Source organism: Talpa occidentalis, unplaced genomic scaffold (genome assembly GCF_014898055.3).
Source record: "Talpa occidentalis isolate TD23 unplaced genomic scaffold, MPIMG_talOcc4v2.1 talOcc4.2, whole genome shotgun sequence".
Taxonomy (NCBI): domain Eukaryota; kingdom Metazoa; phylum Chordata; class Mammalia; order Eulipotyphla; family Talpidae; genus Talpa; species Talpa occidentalis.
The window spans coordinates 87,017,963-87,038,973 of record NW_023602073.1 but is presented as its reverse complement, the minus strand read 5'-3'; the positions used below and the strand labels follow the sequence as shown (position 1 = coordinate 87,038,973).

Here is a 21,011-nt window from a genome sequence, read left to right as displayed (position 1 = left end):
GATTCACACCTTGCTCCAAGGGGCTGAATATTTTGAATGGCTGCCCATGGAGAGAGTGAGAATACTAAAGAATGCAAGGAAACTTTAATATTAAACTGAAGTCCAGAAAGAAAGCCTCACCATTTCCTTGGGGATAATGGACGAGGGGTGGTATGGGGGGATATCATGGGAAGTCCTGGCTGAAAGCTTGTATTTTATCCTAGAGAAAACTTTTCACTTAATGATCTTCTCAATTATTGTTTTTCTTCTTGAGCAAAGAAAAAGTTAAACATATTCAGAGAAAAACAGGAAACTAGTGCTGCAACAGTTAGGCCCAAATAGCCTTAATATTCGTTATAGGAAATGCAACCTGCAGCTTGGTTTGGCTCCTGAGTGCCCTTAATTCCTAGGGAACAAAGAAAAAGAAACACCTGATTTTCAGAAACCTTGAGATTAAATTCTACATTAAAAGCTTCATTTCTGCAGCAATTTAATCCATTGCTTCATCTTATACAAGAGATATGAAACCCTCCTGTTTTCATTAGAATCATCTGAGGTTTTACTGGTTGGTAGGCTTGTTTTGTTTGTTGTGTTTTGTTTTAAGGTTTGCAGACTTCACACACAAACTAATGAATTTCTCAATTCATTTCTCCCCAGGGAAGTCTCATTTTCTCTCCTTATTGCTAGCATTTTCTGCTTCCTCTTATGAAGCACTGGCTGGGCAAGAGATCCAATTTGACAAATTATGCAGTTTATAGCAATATCCCTGTAATGGTGTCTTTCAGCCTTCATTATTGATGTCTACTTTTCTTGATAAGGACAAGTTATATTTTTTTTTCCTTTTCTTTTTTTTTTATTAAGATTTATTTATTTATACAAGCACTGGGTACAGTCAGAATCATGAGAGGGTGAGAGAATTCACCAGAGCCAGAGCGGGGAGCAGAGCAGGCAGAAGGACAGAAGTACACTGCTGAGGGGAGCAGCAGGCGGCAGGAGAGGTCTGCGCGCCATGCGGGATCCTCCTCCGGTGGTTGGGGAGCAGCTGGGAATCGAACCGGCGCTGCAGAGGCCGCGGGCAGCTTCGCAACCCAGCGCTCAACCGCTGCGCCACAGGGAGGCCCAGGACAAGTTATATTATAAGTGTCATTCTCTTCTCCTCTCCTCTCAGGCCATTTTTCCCAATTTCAAATTTTCTTGGCAAATCTATGATCGACAGTGTATCATTATGAAGATTCCCATCTCAATCTGTGTCTTTAGTGGCCTCACCACCAAGTTAAAGTCAACTTGCCCAACATAGGATAGACCTGCCTTTTCACCTTGGACTTTACCATAATTAGTTAGACCTCCAGCCCATGCTGGGACATTGTTTTTTGTTTTGTTTTGTTTTGTTTTGTTTTAAGATTTATTTATTTATGCTGACAGGACCTGGGGTGTAGGCTAGAGGTGCAGGGGGTGAGAGCATTCACCAGAGACAGAGTGGGGGAACAGAACAGGCAGATCTACTGAAATACTGCTGAGGGGTGCAGCAGGCAAGACAGGAGATGTCTGCTGTGCAATGTGGTAACGTTAGCTCCCTGGGATAGAACTCGTGCCACAGTGGCTGTGGATAGCTTCATAGTGCTGAGGCTTAACTCCTTGCACCACCAGGGAAGCCCCACACTGGGACACTGTTTCTCCACTTCTTAGCCTGCTCCTTTCCTGCATTACTATACAGATTTTCCAGCCCTTTCTTGTTCTTCTCCTCACCTAATCTCAATGCCTCCTTTGTACACGTGTAATATGTACCACCCAAAGAGGGCCAGGGTTAGGTCTAGTGAATGAGACAAAATTCAGGCACAAAATTTAAGGGGGAGCCAAACAACTCAGTCATCAAGATCATATCTAAATGCAAAATTTTTTAAATACCAAAATTAGAGCTAAATACTCATGATAAATAAAGCACCAACAATTTAAACAAAGAAACATGTTATTTGTTTTAGAATCTCGCTTTTCTGTATGACGGGAAGTCACTTCAGTCTGCCCATAGTTCCTGGGTGCACAGCCTTATATTCCCCGCAGGCAGGTTGAAGGGGGGATGGACATGGATATGAGGCAATTCAACCACACGGGGCTTCACATTTAGTTGTGTTTTGTGATTATACTACTTTCATTAACTTTTTCTATTTGGTTGAAGACATGGTAGGATATTTTGACACGTCTATACAGGGGTACCCATTTTTCCTTTTGCCTCAGGATCAAATAGGGTTTTACACAAATAGAACTAAGTCTTTCTAAAACCATGTTCTGTAAGTAAGTAGAACTGTTCTCTAAGGTTTGTAAAGCAGCCTCCCTAGATAATGGAGTAGTAAGATTGAAACAATCAAGATAACAATATAAACAATGTAGATAGGGGATATTTATAAAAGATGACAAAAGGATTTTTTGTAAATAACAAAAGCTTTATTTTGAATAAATACTATATTAATTTTTCCATGCATTCTCTGAAATGTAAATATTTCAGTAAGGTTTTGGAATTTCCATTTTCTCTTTCCTAAATACTCTATTTTAGATTGTAGACTCTAATCTGGTCCTACCAGCACCTAACCGATCACATTCACTAAATTGGCCAGGTTGTGTCACTCTCCACCTCTCAGCCCATCCATTACAATGTCTTTGACCTCCATGCTGTCTGCCCATTGCATCTCCTCTGCCAGGACCAGTATATAAATTCCCTGTTTGGTGGAAAGAATTCCTTCCTTCATTGATTCATATCAGTAAGAATCTAAGCAGAAAAAAAGAAACTATTCAGGCATTAGATTGCCAATATTGTAGGTCAAAATAGTTGAACATCAGCAGTTTGTCATGGTCCAAATTATTACTTAAAGAGAATTTAGCACAAGTCATGCTACTCAGGTGAAACCTAGGAGAGAGAGGTGAAGCATAAATTAGGAAAAGCAGGTGCTTTCCTCCCTTAGGCTAGAGAGACAGGAAGAGGAAGCAGTATTACCAAAATCCTGTGGCCAGCTCAGCAGAGGGCATCTGGAAGCCTGGCACACTTACCCACTGGGACGTGGAAACACAAAACACAGAATTGTTGCCAGCGCATATGAAAAGGAGAAATGCCTCACCCACTTCTGCCTAACCCTGCCCACCACCAATGACAATATTGGCCAGTTGCAGCCAAAATCCAGATGGTAAAGAGGCCTTTGAAATGTATTTGCTTCACACACACACACACACACACACACACACACACACACACACCGCAACAAAACAGAGGAAAGGGCAAGAAATGACTGAAAGAAAGGGCAAGAAATGACCTGGATTCAGGATCAGCTCAGAACCCAGATCATGAGTGTCATCATTAAATGGCAATGTGGCACCAATAGTAACATCATTAAACATTGCTCAGCCAGCACCAACCAAGAGCTCTGGCCATCCACTCACTTCATTTCCAATATTCTAGGAGCCATAGCACACAGGTCATTGTACTTCAAAATTATTCATTTATTATTTGCACTTAATTAAAAAGCAGAAAGCTCTTTCCCTGTGTATTAAGTTATTTTAAAGTTGCTACAGAATTGCTTATTTTCCCAGGGAAATAGCTCTTTGTCTACCCAAATCTATCAGTTTCAATAAGGTAATAAACAAAATAATCACCCAGGATAGTTCCCATTTAGTGCTGACATCGTCTTGATGTAGTTCTCCATTTCAGCTGACCTTGAATTGAAGCTACCTCACTCTATCTTTTTACACTAATTCCTATCCATTATGTTGTTTTTCTCTAACCCAGGGACACTTTCTAGATGAATGGATGTATAAATGGATGGAGGGATGGGCAATAGAAGATGGATGCATGTTACTGATGATGATGTCCCTGATTTTATATATGGAATGTTCCCAGCCTTTCTTTTGGTGGCAGGGGGAATCATAAAACACTATGGTTGTAAAATGTGAACCTCATCAATGTAGCACTTTATCTTCAAGCCATAGTTAAAATGTTAAATTAAAAGTAGAGAGAGATTATTTGTTCAGAAAGTTAGTAATGACTTGGATATTCCTCACTAGAAGTAAGGAGAATTTGAATATATTTTCTTTATGCAGATAATAAATAATAAACTTTGGCCTGATTATTCAGATTTTCTTCTTAATGTTCACATTCCCAATGCATTCAGCCTTGGCAGGATGCCATAAATACTTCCCTTCACCTCGACCTGTGGAGTCCTATGAAGTTTAGTTTTTTTGACTTATTGATACTACATGATTCTTTAAATGCAGTTCATTGTTCTTAATAAATCTTATAAATTCTTTAAAATTGGTTGTAAAATAAAAGCAGTTGAAATATCATATTTTAGGTGAAATTTTCAGTACCAAGAGTATGAAATTAACCAGGCATCTAACTCACTAAAGGCAGTTCAAGTGTTTTTGTAGATCACTTGGGGATGAGTAATGCTTAGAAATTTGAGTTTAAATAGCTCCAATTGGAACTATTAAAGTATCCAAAAAAAGGTTCATGATTCTAAACTATCTTTTAAAAACTGTATTTAGAAAAGGTTTCTTGCATTTTTCCCTTCTTTGCACATAATGATTCCCGTTAGCTGATAGAATATGATGTACTCTAGAAATATTGATATCTTCAAAATATGTATTTACAAAACCAGCTCACAAAATGCACTGATGCAGGAAGTGATTGTGTTAAGTGACTTCAATGCAAATATTTTCTGTAACCACAACTTGGCAAAAAAAAAACACACTACTACCATACCAATTCCCTTTCTTTGGGAACTTTATACTCATCTAGAAGTAAGCAAAGAAAGATGTTAACCAGTTTGAATTGACAACATCCTGGAAATTCAAACATGCTTTTTAACATGTATTTGTTATTTAGCAAGTTCTATAGATACACACCAGAAAATGTCAGTTTTTTCCAAAATGACTTTCATTGATATAAAAAGAGTTTTAAATGTCAAATGGAAGAACGTCTCTAAAGGAAGTTTAGTAGGACCACATTATGGATCTCTTACTGTTCAGGGAATAAAGCTACTGGCCTATGCTGAATTTCCTTTCCTCTAATCAAATTAGTTATAAGGAAAGTATCCTTTTTTGTGAATCTCACAGATTTTGTAGTCAATACAAACATTCATGTAGCTTTTCTTGATCACAGGCTTCAGGAGAAAATGTAATAAAGAGGCACCTGTGGACTTGGCAGGAACTAAGGAGTAAGGGCAGAAAGACAGTGTGGTCTTATATCCTCCTCAGCAGCAATTCCCACAGGTGCTTCCGTCACCATATATTTTCCCGGAGGGAATTGTAGGACCCTATATGAGGCATCTCAAAGTTTTCCATGAATCCCTTAAGAACTTGTTAACAAAGAGATTGTTGGGGGCCTCCCCGGTGGCGCAGCGGTTGAGCGCTGGGTTGCGAAGCTGCCCGCAGCCTCTGCAGCGCCGGTTCGATTCCCGGCTGCTCCCCGGCCACCAGAGGAGGGTCCCACATGGTGCGCAGACCTCTCCTGCCGCCCGCTGCTCCCCTCAGCAGTGTACTTCGGTCCTTCTGCCTGCTCTGCTCCCCGCTCTGGCTCTGGTGAATTCTCTCACCCTCCCGCGCTTCTGACTGTACCCAGTGCATGTATAAACGAAACAAACGAACAAATAAATAAATAAATAAAAACATGCCTCTATTAAAAAAAAAAAAAAAAAAAAAGAGATTGTTGGTCCCTTCTCCCAGAGTTTCTCATTCAGTAGGTCTAGGTTGGGGCAATTTGTGCATTTCTAACAAAAGTACAGGGGACTCTGATGCTTCTGGGACTGTGGGCACAGCTGGAGGACCACTGCTCCCCAGAAATAGCTCTGACTATCATTCACATTTGGACATTAACATTTTCAAAGCCCTTTCATGCCTTTGTAGTTAATTTCTAGACCACCCTGTAAATGCACAGGATAGTCATTCTTCTCTCCTTTTTACAGATTATAAATGAGAAGCACTAAGAGTTCCCCCCACCCCGTATTCCCTGTCTCAATAAATATAACCACCATCAATGACCCTATTCAGGTTGGAATAGAGGATTCTTTCCTCTCACTCCACCCACACCCAATCTATATTCAAGTTGATTTTATTCCCTCACTTTGGGATGTCCTGGTCCCTTCTATTTCTATGCCTCTGCCTACATTGTTTTCTCTTCCTGCTGTACTTTGATACTCATGTTTAAGTTTTCATGGAGAAATGTTTCATGAGGTTGGATCTCCAATATTGTCAGGATGAGTTCACCTTTTATGCATACCTAATATACGTTGTCCTCCTTTTATATTCATGAACTCAATTTCTCCTTCAAATTTTCTTGTTGGAAGGTGTATAGTTTTTTTAATTTGCCATTCCAAAAGTAGTATTATCTTGCTTGAAACATGAAGTGTGGCAGACAGTATTGTTAAGGTGGGAGCCTGTAGCTAATCCCCCAATACACTGTGGGACTATATGCCCATTTCTCATATTTAATTCAACCTGTCTCTTTCTTATCACAAGTACTTTGATTCTTCTGTTTCTCAATTTTTCCATTCTGCTCATTAATTTCAGCAATAGCCTCATCAAGGCCTGGAGTTTAATAGGGTGATCAGCTCTTCAGAGAAAAAGTTTATTGCTAATAAATATAATTATTCTGTTATCGTGAAACTTTATGTGGAATATAAACAAGACTTTTGCTAAGCTGCCAGAATCACAATTATGCAAAAGTATCTGAATTTCCTTATGTCAAAATTTTTATAGGCGGTGTTCGAATTATACAAAGTTCTCTGCAGATCCTTGCTAAGCTAGTCCTCAAATCTCAGCTTCCAGATTTTCCCTAACCAAAATGAGAGAGGAGAGAGACAGCATTGTCACGGGACATGCCTCTCCAGGCACTAAAGACAATTGTACCTCCTGGAAATAGGATTTAAGGGAGTTAGAGATTCATTGCTGAAAAGTAAAAAGCTGACCTTTACATATTAGTAAACTTATGTGCCCCTGATTGGTGGGGTCACTGTTTAATGCTGTAAATTGCATGTAATCCACAGGCTCAGCAGCACCAGCTCATTGGTTGTTCTATCTCCCACTCTTTTTTCATCCAACTTCTTACAACATATATGAGATCTGCCACCTTCCAAGCTACTGGTTATTCTTTGAGACCATGGGTATGCCAACCTTACTAAGTTCCTCATCACCAATACTATATTAGGTATTTATTAATCTTTTTATGCCTCAGCTTCTCTATCTTCACAGTGGGGTGATAGCACCTCATAACTTGAATATGACTTTTAAGTATGATAACCTATATGGAAGGTGAACAAATTGGAATTCTAGTTGTATTTTCAGCTGCTATAACACTGAAACAGAGAATGCACAGGTCTTGTTCAGCCCCAGCGCCTTATAAGTACTGGCAGATGGTAGATACTTGGTAATTTTTTGTTGAATGAAGGCAAGCTTGCATACACGGATGAATAAATGAAGCCCTGGCAAATAGGAAAACATCAACAATTTTTGGCTTTTTGTGTGAAATAAAATCAATATGTTAAGAAAATTGAGCTTTAATGCTCAGCCTGTCATAGTTAATTTTGAGTAGAACTTTTAAATTTTATCACCCTCAGATTCTTTTTCTATAAATGGGGTAACAACGCCTACCTTGCCTTTCTCAAAGAGATGTTAATAGACATAAAAGAAGTAAAGAACAAGCATAGAGAAAAGAAAGCAATAATAAAGTACGCCAGCATTAAAAGAATGTGTTGCAACTGTTTAGAAAGAAAGATGCAAAAAATGCATAATCTTGGAAGCTAAGATTCCCTAGTGCAGAGAATGAACTACACTGCTTGTGAATGTAAGAATCAGCAAGGAGGGGGCCAGACACAGCCGTAAAATATAACGTTTGGAATCATTTCTTCCATTGGAGGTAAATCAAAGACAATGAAAAGCAAGGAGCACTCTAGAATGAGATAACCCCCAAAGGTCTGCTAGGTGATGCTAAGAATTCCCTCTAAAAGACAACCAGTAATCTTAAACCTGACACCAGCTAAACTACATTAATTTTGTCAGGACATCAGAGATACACTCTGAACAGAACTCATTTTATTCTAGATATGCTTAGGACATAGACAGATCCCTGTTTTGTCACATATTTTCTTTGCTTGCTCTAGGAGCTGGACACATAACAGTGACTAACCCCCACTAGCCAAATGTCAGCTTCTCACTCACAAACATGAATCCTTACTGGGTGAGCACAAAGTACTCCACGCCAAATGCTGCAAACGGAAGACAGACTCTGCCCTCAGGGAGCATAGTCCTGGCACAGGCACATCCAAGACAGCAGAGATATTCCGTTTTAGGTCTGATTCAGTCGTGATTGTGTAGCTTCCTGCCTCCCCCTGGAAGAAATGGCAACATTCTTTTAAAATCCATATCCACCCTGCATTTCTTCCATGAAAACCAAACTGCATGAAGACCAAATTTCTGATGATCCTATAAAATGCATGTTTGACTTCTAAATCAATTTTTTCTTTTAGCTGCTGAATATTTTATTTGCAATTAAGAAACTTCTCTTTTGAAAGACAAATACCACATTGTTTCGTTTATACGTGAAATAGAAAAGGGTCAGATTGAACTAAATCATTAACAAATCTTGGAAGTCTGACTGTATAATTGAGTCTACCAGAGGGGAAGGAATGGGGAAGGATAGAAAGCAGGGTGTGGAGGGGATCCAAAGGATGATGGGTGCCTAGCTGTTAGGTTTGTTCTGTAACACACCTGAAAGTTGTGATCCTTTACCTTGAATCCTTTACAGTGTTGTTAACCAACGTTACCTCAATTAAAAAAGACAGTCCTCCTGAAACACACCTCCAGTGTTTTTAGATACGTTTGTGAAAATTTTTTGTGAAGTAAACAAACTTTCCAAATTTACACTGAAATGCTTCATTATTTTACAAAGTAATGCCTACTTTGACCTTAGCAGTTTACAATCACAGATGCTTAAAAGTCATTTCCCTGAAGCCGGACTGGCATCTCTACTGTACTCCAGTTAGGTTTCCCCAAATGATCATACAGCTTGTGGTTCAGAGAATAGCATTTCTTAACTTACTTTCTTGCATCATGTTCAGCTTTAGACTCACCACATCCCTAAAGCTTGCAGGGCAGATCTCACCAGTCTCATTTCACAAAAGCAGATCCACTGGCTTGTGAGAAATAAGTAAGTGTCCCTTTTGTACCTCCAAAAAAACTCTGGGTGTATTGTTCTGCAGCACTTCACATAATTGTCATCATATAGTTAATGCTGGGAAACTGAAAATTCCTAGAAGACAAGATCTAAGTGTAAGACCAGCATTTAATGAGGTGGGTTCTGGAGTCTGACTGTGTGCAGCAAAACCCAGCCCTAATCCTTGCAGCCTCTGGAAAGTATGTAACCTCTCTGTGCCACAATTTTCCTAGTACTTATTTCATGGGGATCTTGTGAAGATTACATTAATATGTTCAATACTTAGAACTGTGCTTGGTACACATCGAGTAATCCAAACATATAACCTAATAAAATGCCTTGCACAAGTTAATATGCAATAAGTATTTGTTAAATGATGAATGATTGAAGACTGAATTGAATATAATATTCAAATGTGCCAAGTCCTATTCATCTACTTATTCTTCCCCTTCTTACCATAAAAACCAACTCATGGGCCTCCCCGGTGGCGCAGCGGTTGAGCGCTGGGTTGCGAAGCTGCCCGCAGCCTCTGCAGCGCCGGTTCGATCCCCGGCTTCTCCCCGGCCACTAGAGGAGGGTCCCACATGGCGAACAGACCTCTCCTGCCGCCCGCTGCTTCCCTCAGCAGTGTACTTCGGTCCTTCTGCCTGCTCTGCTCCCTACTCTGGCTCTGGTGAATTCTCTCACCCTCCCGTGCTTCTGACTGTACCCAGTGCTTGTATAAATAAATAAATAAATCTTTAAAAAAAAAAAAAAAAAAAAAAAACTCATGCCCATTTCAAAAAGTTTTCTTGTTAATAGATTGGCATCTAATGTCCCCATTACACGGCAGAACACAAATATTACCTTCAGTGTATTTTATATAAATTATGATATATCTATGTAAAATAAAACATGTATGTTTTAAAATAACTATCCAAAACAAAAATTCAGACTCTCTGTAGTATTCTAATAAAAATCAGAGTTAGAAACTAGTAGAACTAAAATCCCACAATGCCAGATCTTCAAGAGTATCTATGTGTATTTGTTACCACTGCTGCTTATAAAATGATTTTATAATTTAGTGGCATAAAGAAAAACAAGCATTTATTATCTCTCCCAGCTTCAATAAATTAGAAGTCTAGACTTAACTGAGTGGTTCAGGCTCAGAGATTCTCATGAGGTTGACATTCTCAAGGTGTCAAATGAAGCCACAATCCTCAAAGGACTTGATCTATTTCTTTTTTTTTTAATTAATAAATTTTATTTTTATATTCCCCATACAATTGCAATCCCCCCATTCTGACCCCAATCCCTCCCCTCCCGCCCCCCACCCTGCAAAAAGTGTCTCTGGTTCATAGTTTTTGTTGATTTTGATTTTCACTTTCTTATAATTATTCATTTTCCTGGTCCCTTATTTAAGTATTCTAGATTCCTGCTATGAGTGAGACCATCCGGTATTTTTCTTTTTCTTTTTGGCTTATTTCACTGAGCATGACCCCTTCCAGCGCCATCCATGTTGCTGCAAATTGCATGTGTTTATCTTTTTTGAATGCTGAGTAATATTCCATGGTATATATGTACCACATCTTCTTGATCCAGTCATCTATTTTTGGGCATTTGGGCTGTTTCCAAAGCTTAGCTATTGTAAATAGTGCTGCTATAAACATAGGGGTGCAGGTGTTCTTTGGAATTGATGTTTCTGTGTTCTTTGGGTAAATACCTAGGAGTGGGATTGCTGGATCCTGTGGAAGCTCTATGTTTAGTAGGTCCAGAAATCTCCACACAGCTCTCCATAGTGGTTGGACCAGTTTGCACTCCCACCAACAGTGCAGAAGAGTTCCTTTTTCTCCACAACCTCGCCAACATTTGTTGTTGCTAGTTTTTAATATGTGCCATTCTCACTGCTGTAAGATGGTATCTCATGGTAGTTTTGATTTGCATTTCCCTGATTGCAAGTGATGTTGAACATTTTATCATATGCCTGTTGGCCATTTGCATTTCCTCTTCAGAGAAGTTTCTTTTTAGCTCCTCTGTCCATTTCTTGACTGGATTATTTTCTTTGTTGTTGTTGAGTCTCATCAGCTCTTTGTAGATTTTTGTGATCAGTCCTTTATCATTAGTGTTGTGTGCAAAAATTTTCTCCCAGTTGGTGGGGTTTCTCTTTGTTTTTGTTATTGTCTCTTTTGCTGTGCAGAAGCTCTTTAATTTGATGTAGTCCCAGCTGTTGATCTTTGCCTTCACTATCACTGCTTTGGGTGAAGTGTCTGTAAAGATGTCTTTGATATGCAAATCACGTAGTGTTTCGCCTATATTTCTTTCCATGTATTTTATGGTTTCAGGTCTTATGTCTAGTTCTTTAATCCATTTTGAGTTGCAACTAGCATCTAAAGTTCACTTTAGGAAATTAATTGTACCCAAGAAGAAAGTTGTCAGAATCTCCAATCTGCAGCCAGGCAGGAAGAAGCACAAGTAACAACCAAGGGCTTGTAATTAGCATCGGAAGTGGAGGGCAGTCTTTTCAGCCTGAGCCCTTAATCTATACAATTTGATTTTCCCTCAAAAAAGATAGTGGCAGAATTGAGTTGAATTGTAGAACATCCAAGGGTGTCAGAGAATTGCTTGGTGATATGAAGAAACCCTCCCCGCACTGCATTAAAATTGGGTACTAGAACCTTGGAAGTGGAGGGCAGACTTTTCAGCCTGAGCCCTTAATCTATACAATTTGATTTTCCCTCAAAAAAGATAGTGGCAGAATTGAGTTGAATTGTAGGACATCCAAGGGTGTCAGAGAATTGCTTGGTGATATGCAGAAACCCTCCCCGCACTACATTAAAATTGGGTACTAGAACGTTTTAATCATCACTTCCATGACATTCTATGGAAATCAGCCCTAAGCAATGTGGGAGGGGCTACAGAGAGAGAGGAATCACAGGAGGTAAGGATCATCAACAATCATATTAAAGGTAATTACCATGGAATGTTTTGTGTGCCTTCCACAGGCCTAAAGATACATTTTAATCTTAATCTTTATTATCTCTTCTGACACACATAATTGTAAATAGAGAGAAAAATATATTGATCAGTTTATCTTATAACTCAGAACTGGAAAAACATAACCTTTTCAGTAATCTTAGGATAAATCATTTAGAACCTGTATAAAATGGACCTGGAACCATGTGATTAAAGCTGCAGCATCACTGATTATCAGACCCAAGTCGCAATTACTTCATTTGCCCTAAAATATTAATTTCTTCAAAAAAGACAATTGTGAAGTTTATTAAGGACACTGATGAGCCAAAGAAAGACATAAATGGACTCTTTTTATTTATTTCTTTTATTCACTCTTTCCTTAATAGGGCTAATTCTAAATTGAAAGCTGTTAAAGATCATGTTACTCAGAATAAAGAGAGAGAGTCATCAGGTGCAATGCAGTTCTGAACTTTGTAGTTTTCATATTGTATGAAACAGAGTTTAAGGTCAATAAGGTTTCACATTCAGCATTTTTGTTTAGTGAGGGAAAAGGACATTAAGCTGGGGAAAAAAATGCCCCTTTATTGATGATTTCAGGAAAGGAATGCATCATATTAAAATACATAGACATGCATATTTTATTTTAATGATAACCACTGATGGGAAGACACTCATCTTTTTAGCCTTGATTTACCTCTTAATCACCCACTTTAATCACTTAAGAAGACATAATTAGACAGATAATTCAAAAACTCAAATAATTCACCTCAAGCAGCAAGTGAAGATTATCAGTTGGAAGCTTATAAAATGGCTTAGAGCAGATGGAGAATTTTTTAAAATATCCCTGCACAATACCTAGAACATAACAGATGCCAAATAAATAATAGTTTCCTCCATCCCACTCTCAATCCCGCCTCCTGAGATTCTAAGACAAGGTTTTGAGGCATTACCTCATAGAACTATATATAAATAAAATAGTAAGAGGGCCTCCCTGGTGGCACAGGCAGTTGAGCACAGCACTGTGAAGCTGTCCGCAGCCTCTGCAGCGTGGGTTCGATCCCTGCCAGCCTGCGAGAATCCCACATGGCAAAGCAGACCTCTCCTGTCTTACCTGCTGCTCCCCTCAGCAGTGTATTTCAGTCAGTCTGTCTGTTCTATTCCCCGCTCTGTCTCTGGTGAATCCTCTCACCCTCCCGCGCATCTGGCCTGTACTCCACCTCTTGTATAAAAATAAATAAATCTTTAAAAAAAAAAATAGTGAGAAAGCATAGACATGAAAGACTACTTAACTTTTGGAATTTCTTACTCTACTGTTTACACTGATGCCATTCGCTATTATTTCTTATAACTGCATTTGAATATGCAATTGTCTCAAACTATAGAGGTTGATGTTTTTACCGTGTTCTGACAACTGCAGACTTCCACCATCTCACACCTCCCCATAAAGCAGGGTCACTTGCCAGAAGTAGTCTCTTAATTCAGTTAACGATTTTCTTTTGTAGTTTCTAAATAACATACTGTTTGAGTCGCCAGTTTTAGCTAGCATTTATTGACTTCCTATTATTGCACATAAAGGTTTGCCTTTCTTATACCATTGCTCTGCTGCCACCCATCCTCCCAATATAGTGATCACTGTTAAATCAGTATCCAATGTTCTCATACATATTCACAGCTGACCTATCTGCTCTGTGTTCCTGGAGCTGTTTTCTTTGCTTTTTTTTTTTTTTCCATTTGCTTAATTTTCATTGTACTTATTTCCCGTTCTTCTCAAATTTCCCATTGAAATTTCCAGAATAATATTCCATACTAGGTAAGTTATCATTTCCAAGTCTCAGAGACCTTCCCTTCTTCTCTGGACTGCTACTGTCTGAGCCTTAAGAACAGCTGTCACTTGCAATCTCCCTTTGCTGTCATCCTTCCAAATCTAATCCTTGGCCTTTGCCCCTAAGTTGGATTCCTGGACCCCTATATCTGAGGTCTTTTCTCTGTGGATTTTCTTGTCTTGTATAGCACTTCCTCTGGCAGCTGTGTCAAGTAAAAAACAAAAAACTGAGTACAATGGCAGAGGACTTGGTGACACAAGCATTCCACCTCTGTGATGAATCCAGTCTTAACTGGTTGCCTTTCACACCTATAGTACCTGAATCCCTGCAAGACCCATTTTCCTGGAAATCTCCCTAACATTTTTTTTCAATATCCCATTTCTTCCTATTTCTTAGCCTACCCCGTCATTGTAGGTAAACACATCCTAAGAAAGGGAACCTAGGAGGGTTTTTTTCCAATTTTGTGTGTTAGAAAATAACAGTAGTCACACTTATACCTGATTGATAAGATAGTGCTCCATCCTAGCCTGCTCCCCTCCCAATCAGCTGCTCCTTGACCATGAAATACACACTTCTTCCACTGTCACTTTTTCTTTTGCTTCATGGCTAACCTCTCTTACCTCCTTCCTTCTTGTTGAAATTCTATATTTTTTAGAATATATATATATATATGTATATGGCATAAAACTGCAAGCTAGCATTCCTACCCTCGTTCCTGCTTCATTTTATTTCATAATACTAATAACTACCTGATTAAATATACATTTGGTGTTTTTTTATTTTTTTCTTTTCTGGTTTCCTCTGCTAGATAATAAGCTCCTTGGGTCAGATATTTTCATCTGCCATTCCCTGATATATCCAGCACCTGCACAGTTCCTGGCACTTAGTGGACTATCTATTCATTGAATGAATGAATAACACTTAGTTCCTATCTCTACATTTTGCCAAAAAGGACAGTAATAACTTTCTTCATATAATAATAGGAATGGGGTGCCTCCCCTGGTGGCGCAGCGGTTGAGCGCTGGGGTGTGAGGCTGCCTGCAGCCTGTGCAGCACCGGTTCATTCCCCAGCCACGGCGAGGGTCCCACAAAAAAAAAAAAAAAGGAATGGGTTTGTTTGCTATAAAATTAAGCATGTGCTGGTCATAGTACTTAAAGATCTAAAAGAGATGATACAATCTCTTACTAGATTTTTAAACAAAGTAAATGAACACTTGATACTTATGATCCTTATGATTTAGTGTGTATGTGAATATTTGTGACCCTTTCTATAGGTATTTAAAATACCCTTTCAGGGCCTCCGTGGTAGCTCAAGGGGTTAAGTCGCAGCCACTATGAAGCTATCCACAGTCACTGCAGCATGACTTCGATCCCCAGCCAGGGAGCTAAGCCACAGGGCACAGCAGATCTTTCCTGTCTCACCTGCTGCTCCTCTCAGCAGAGTATTTCAGTCAATCCACTTGTTCGGTTCCCCACTCTGTCTCTGGTGAATCCTTTCACACACAACCCATACCTCTGGCCTATACCCATTTCTTGTATATATAAATAAATAAATCTTTAAAAAATAATAAAAATAAAATAAAATACCCTTTCATCTAAACTTGCCCTCACACCTTCCTCATTTTCTGTGTGGCTACCTCCACTGTGCGCATCTTCACCCATTACTGACTTACCTCACTTTGGGCTTCAGCTGGGTCTGATTTCATGTATAACAAGTCCATAAATAATATAATTTCATTTAGCATTTTTCAACATAACATGGTTGAGAAAAATCAGAAACAATGTTACAGTGTACATCATTATAAGTTTTGCTTAAGTTGCTTAAGTTGAATTTCCAAGAGCCTATCTACAATGTTAATGGAGGACTCGCTGTACTTAGGGTTAGTACATTTCATGGTCCACCATGCTCACATATTATATAAACATGCCTGGACCTTCACAGAAACCCACACACACTCTAACATAGCAACTGAAAATCTAGTTATTTTGCATTTTTTTATTTTGTAAGACTCACAGTGAAATATATGGTCTTGCTTTTAGTGATTGACTTCTCAATGCAGTGTAAATAAATTAATGTTGGAATGATCTATATTACTGATCTGTCTAATTGTTCCGTAAGAATCTGATAAAAAAAAAAATTTATCTAAAAACAGTTGAAGTAGTGTTAAGGTTTGGATGATATTTTATTTCAATGAAAGTTTTTTTGTTGTTTCATTGGAGAGGATTTGTTTGCTGGTGTTTTGTTTTTTGTTTTGAGATCACCTGGGTTTACAACAGAGTATATGATTTAGAGATCTAGGATCACATCTTTCAGGCATATGTTATCACACCACACCCACCACAACCAAGGTATCTTCCATCATTGTCCATTGTGCCCCTCCCCACTGGGTTTTGTCCCCTCCATTTTCCCCTCTGGTAGCCTCAATTGTACAGTCAGATTTCTAGGATTTGTTATTGGTTTGGTTTTGTCTGACCCTTCATTTTGTTTCTCTATATACCACATATTAATGAAATCATCCAATATTTGTCTTTCTCCTTCCAACTTATTTTGCTTAGTAAAATCCTCTCCACTTTCACCCATGTTGCCAAAAATGGCAAGAGTTTATCATTTTTATAAATGTGTAGTATTCCATTGTATATTTATACCATATCTTCCTAAATCTACTCATCTGTGTTTGGGTATTTAGGTTGTTTCCATTAACTTGGCTATTGTAAATAGTATTACAATGAACATAGGAGTACATATATTCCCTTTGAATTAGTGCTTATGCATATTTCAGATAGATACCTAGGAGCGGAGTGGCTAGATCATATCATAAATCTTAATATTTTCAGGAAGTTTCTGGATCATATCATAAATAATATATCATATTATGATATATTATCATATTATGATATGATCATATCATATCATAAAATATTTCTGGATCATATCATAAATCATTAATATTTTCAGGAAGTTTCATGCTTTATTCCACAGAAACTAAAAAACCTACATTCCCATCAACTGTGTAATTAATAGGGTAACTCTTTCTCCACACCCTTGCTAGCACTTGTTGTTTCTGGTTCTTTGGATATAGACCATTCTCACATTGTAGTTTTGATTTGCATTCCCCTGATGATAAGTGATGATGAGCATTTTTTCATGTGTCTGTTGCCCATCTGCATATCTTCTTTGGACAATAGCTATTTAACATTTCTGCCCAATTTTTGATGGGTTATTTGTGTCCTTTTGGTAGAATTGTGAATTCTTTGTAGATCTTGGATATCAGCCTTTCGTAGGATGTATGGTGGGCAAATATTTTCTCCCATTCAGTATGGTGTCTTCTGGTTTTAGTGACAGTTTCTTTCACTGTGCAGAAGCTTTTATAGTTTAATTCAGTCCCAGTTGTTTTAAATTCTCATTTGCTTCTCTTGCTATTGACGAATCCACAAAGACATCTCTGAAGCCTAGGTCATGGAGTATTTTGCCTGTTTTCTTCTATGTATTTTATTAGCCTGAGTAGTTTTTATATCAAGCCAAGAGAGATAGAAGGAATCTTTTAGAATGAAATTTAAATAGGGCTGCTAAATTCAACAAAAACATACACATAAATTTCAGGTAAACAATGAATAATTTTTTAGTATAAGTATGTTATAATGAGAATCCTGTATTTTTTCTAGTGATCCCACATTTAAATAGTCAAGTGTTCTATGAGTGAAATAATTTTGTTAGATTCCTTGTGAATATTAATAATTTATATTAAGATGCCACAGAGGGAAAAGGTTAGAAATTCATTTTTATTTGTTGGTGATATAGTGAAGCAGATTGTTTTAATTTAGCCAAAGTCTATATAATGAGAAATACATGAGTAATGAGATTCTGGCCCAGGAGCACATCAATCATTATGCTTCTTCCCCAACATTTATCATCTGGAGGAGCACAGAGATCACATGACAGAATCACATGCATTTCCCCATGACACAAAAAGAAGTCAAATCACATCTGTGATAGCACTTGAAGTCTCTCAATTTACTCATCCCAGATCCTTCCAAGAGGTCTTAGTTCACTCAGGCTGCTATAACAAAATGTCATAGCCTGAGTGGCTTAAACAATAACAATTTATATCTCATGGTTCTGGAAACTGGCAAGTCCCAGGTCAAGTTGCCAACTGATTTAATTCCTAGTGAAGGCCCTATTCCTGGTTTGCAGACAGATGCAGTCTTATAATCTCACAGGGCAGAGGGAAAGAGATCATTTATCTCATGTCCCTTCCTATAAAGTCACTAATCCTGCTCATGAGGATTCCACCCTCATGATCTCATTGCTTCCCAATGACCCCACCTCCACATGTTATCACATTAGACATTAGGGCTTCAATATAAGAATTTGAGAAGGATGCAAATATTCATTCTATCACAGTGGAGATTTGAATAAAGATACATGTGTGTATCCAGAGTGAACTTGGATGTTAGCAAATATTATTTCTGACAGTTGAATGAATTATGAGTAAACACACCTAGGCACCCTCTCCAGATGAGAGAATAGAGGGTGCTTCTCTGAAATCTGGGTACAATTCACCAAGAGACCAGTTTTATTTTAAGAAACTAATAAAACTAATATGATTCCACCTTTCAAAGCTGTTTATCACTTGGAGTTTCAGTTTGGTGATTGCACTCTAGTAAATTAGCTCACCGAGAGTCCAAAGATTATATCTGTCTCCAGACAGTCCATTCATCATGCTTAGCATTTGTATTTCAACACAGCTTTCCCACATATTTGCCAAAATGCCAACTGAAGTAATCACAGAAAGCTCCCTGTTTTGATCTATCTAATGCCTTAAATATTGTCAGTGACTCTGGATTTAGGTTTATTGGAATATTTTAATAACCCACCAATCTCTTTATCTGAAAGTTTCGTATAACCACTTTCTTAGTTCATAACTATTTATTGAATTCAATTTTGCACCAAGAAGGGAGTGGACTTCAGTAGTTCAATATGTACTTACCACAAAAAAATCAAGCAAAGTGATAGTAGAAATTATCATGGTATAATCATATAAAAGTGACAAAACCTTTAAATTTTATCAAACATTTAGCAAGTTGTATGATCAATATAAAATTCAAATTATAAGTGTCACCTTTATTCTTCAACATTGTTTTGCAAATTGCCATGATATTCTGTCACATTATTCAATTTTGGAAAGGCATAATTTCAACTATCAGTGGTGAAACTATCAAAATGTGATAACTGGGATCACAAAAAATTCAATTGCTTAAAATGCTGGCTTGCGTGATTGGAAGATGAATAAAATTTCTGGGTCAAAATTGCCCAACTAATTTGCTGGGAGTTCCAGGTGAGCATATGGGATCCAAACCTATTCTAATGCCATCTTTGGCTTGGCCCACCTATGACCAGGTCAGTTTTACCACCTGATAACAGATGTATTGAGTTTTATTCTGCGGTAATTTCAGAAATTCAAGGGCACTAGGTTTAATATCATGGGTAAGCAGCTTGATGAAGGTGTACGCTAACTCATGTTCTTTTAGTCTCATCTCTCTAGAAGTATTGAGCCAGAGAAGATGGATACAGAAACCCACCTTCTGTTTTCCTATGGACACACAGATGCTTACTCTTTCTGTACCAATTTCTTATTTTTAAAGTACAACATTAAAATAATCAATGCAAAATTATTTTTTATTGTATAACTCCTTTTTTATGCTTTCTATTCTTTGGGGAAATGATAAGACAAAATGAATTGGTCTCAGGAGATGACTCCTCAGACAATACTTGAACTCCACCTGCTATGGCCCCCACTGTCCTCTCAGAAACTCTGCCTTTCTTTACTTTATTGAGTGTTTTGCCTGTGACTGATCAAAGTGCCACAGATAAAATGTCCACTGACCAGACAATGCTAATCTCAGGACTAAACATCCTGACTGATGATTATTTTGCCATCAGTTAGTCAGCTCCAAAAATACCACATTCATCTACAGCTACAGAAGATAGCAGGTTAAGTACAGGAAGTTAAGATATAGATGGGATGGATCTACCTAATACTCCTGTCTCCTCCGAGATACCAGGACTCCGTGGGTATGATTCCATTCCAGATCCTTTCTTGGCAAACACCACTCCTGTCCCCACTTTACAGTATGTGACCACTAGTTCTATGACCGTGGCCTCCAAGGGCCAAGAGCTGGTGGTGCTCTTCAGTCTGCATGTAGCTAACATACCCTTCTCCAACAACTTGTTCTACAAGAGCTCTCTGGTGTACCAAGATCTGGAGCTACGATTCATACAGCTGGAGAGTAGGCACTGTATATAATTCATTATGTGTCTCCTGTTTTTCATTGTTACTTTCTAATAAAATCACTGACTCTCTCAAGCAATGCAGATCAGAAGAGCTATTGCTGAAGGCATTCATCTAGAGTGTTGAGATGGATTCAGATCCAATAGGCAAGTGAGTTCAATAGTGGACACAAGAGGCAAATACTGGGAACAAACTTATCCTTTAGATCTTTTCATTATAATTTTCCCTAATTTAGTTTTTCCAGGAATGATGCATAGTCACACAAGTACTGAACTTGGAATTTGAAAGAATATAAGCAAGCGTTTCCTAAATTATATTGCCCCAGGCTGTTTTCCAATCACCTAAAAAAATAATACAACTAGAATGGTCCAGCACAGATGAGGCTTAGAGTTCAAGTTGTAAGGACTCTTTTTATTTAAAAGCTAAATGGCTTATCACTGATCTCTAACAAAATAAGCAGACGGTCATGATGGTATATATGTTTTTATAATAAAACATCCCCTGAACTCACATGTGTTGTGTTTCTATATGTACAAAAGGAAATAAGCATATAATACTGAACTATGTGATACATCTCTATAATCATGTACAATTAAAGTCAAGTACACAATGCATATCACATAGATTGCAGAATTTCTGAAAATAATGAAAATAATTTGTAAGCTTCATATGGGTTTAATCATTATGCAAATTAAAATCACATAAAAGCCAATTTTTAAGTGTACTTTAAAGGAATACTAAGTGTACTTTAAAGGAATTTCCCCCACCTTCATAATA

At 38.1% G+C, this 21,011-nt stretch overlaps 1 protein-coding gene across 1 annotated transcript in view; it reads left to right on the top strand.

The window, feature by feature from the left end:
* The window catches only part of IMPG1 (interphotoreceptor matrix proteoglycan 1), a 121,219-nt gene that overhangs the window by 74,562 nt on the left and 25,646 nt on the right, over positions 1-21,011 (top strand). The window contains 1 exon segment of the mRNA XM_037518747.1: positions 19,717-20,227. Within this exon segment, the coding sequence (XP_037374644.1) occupies positions 19,717-20,227 (511 nt within the window).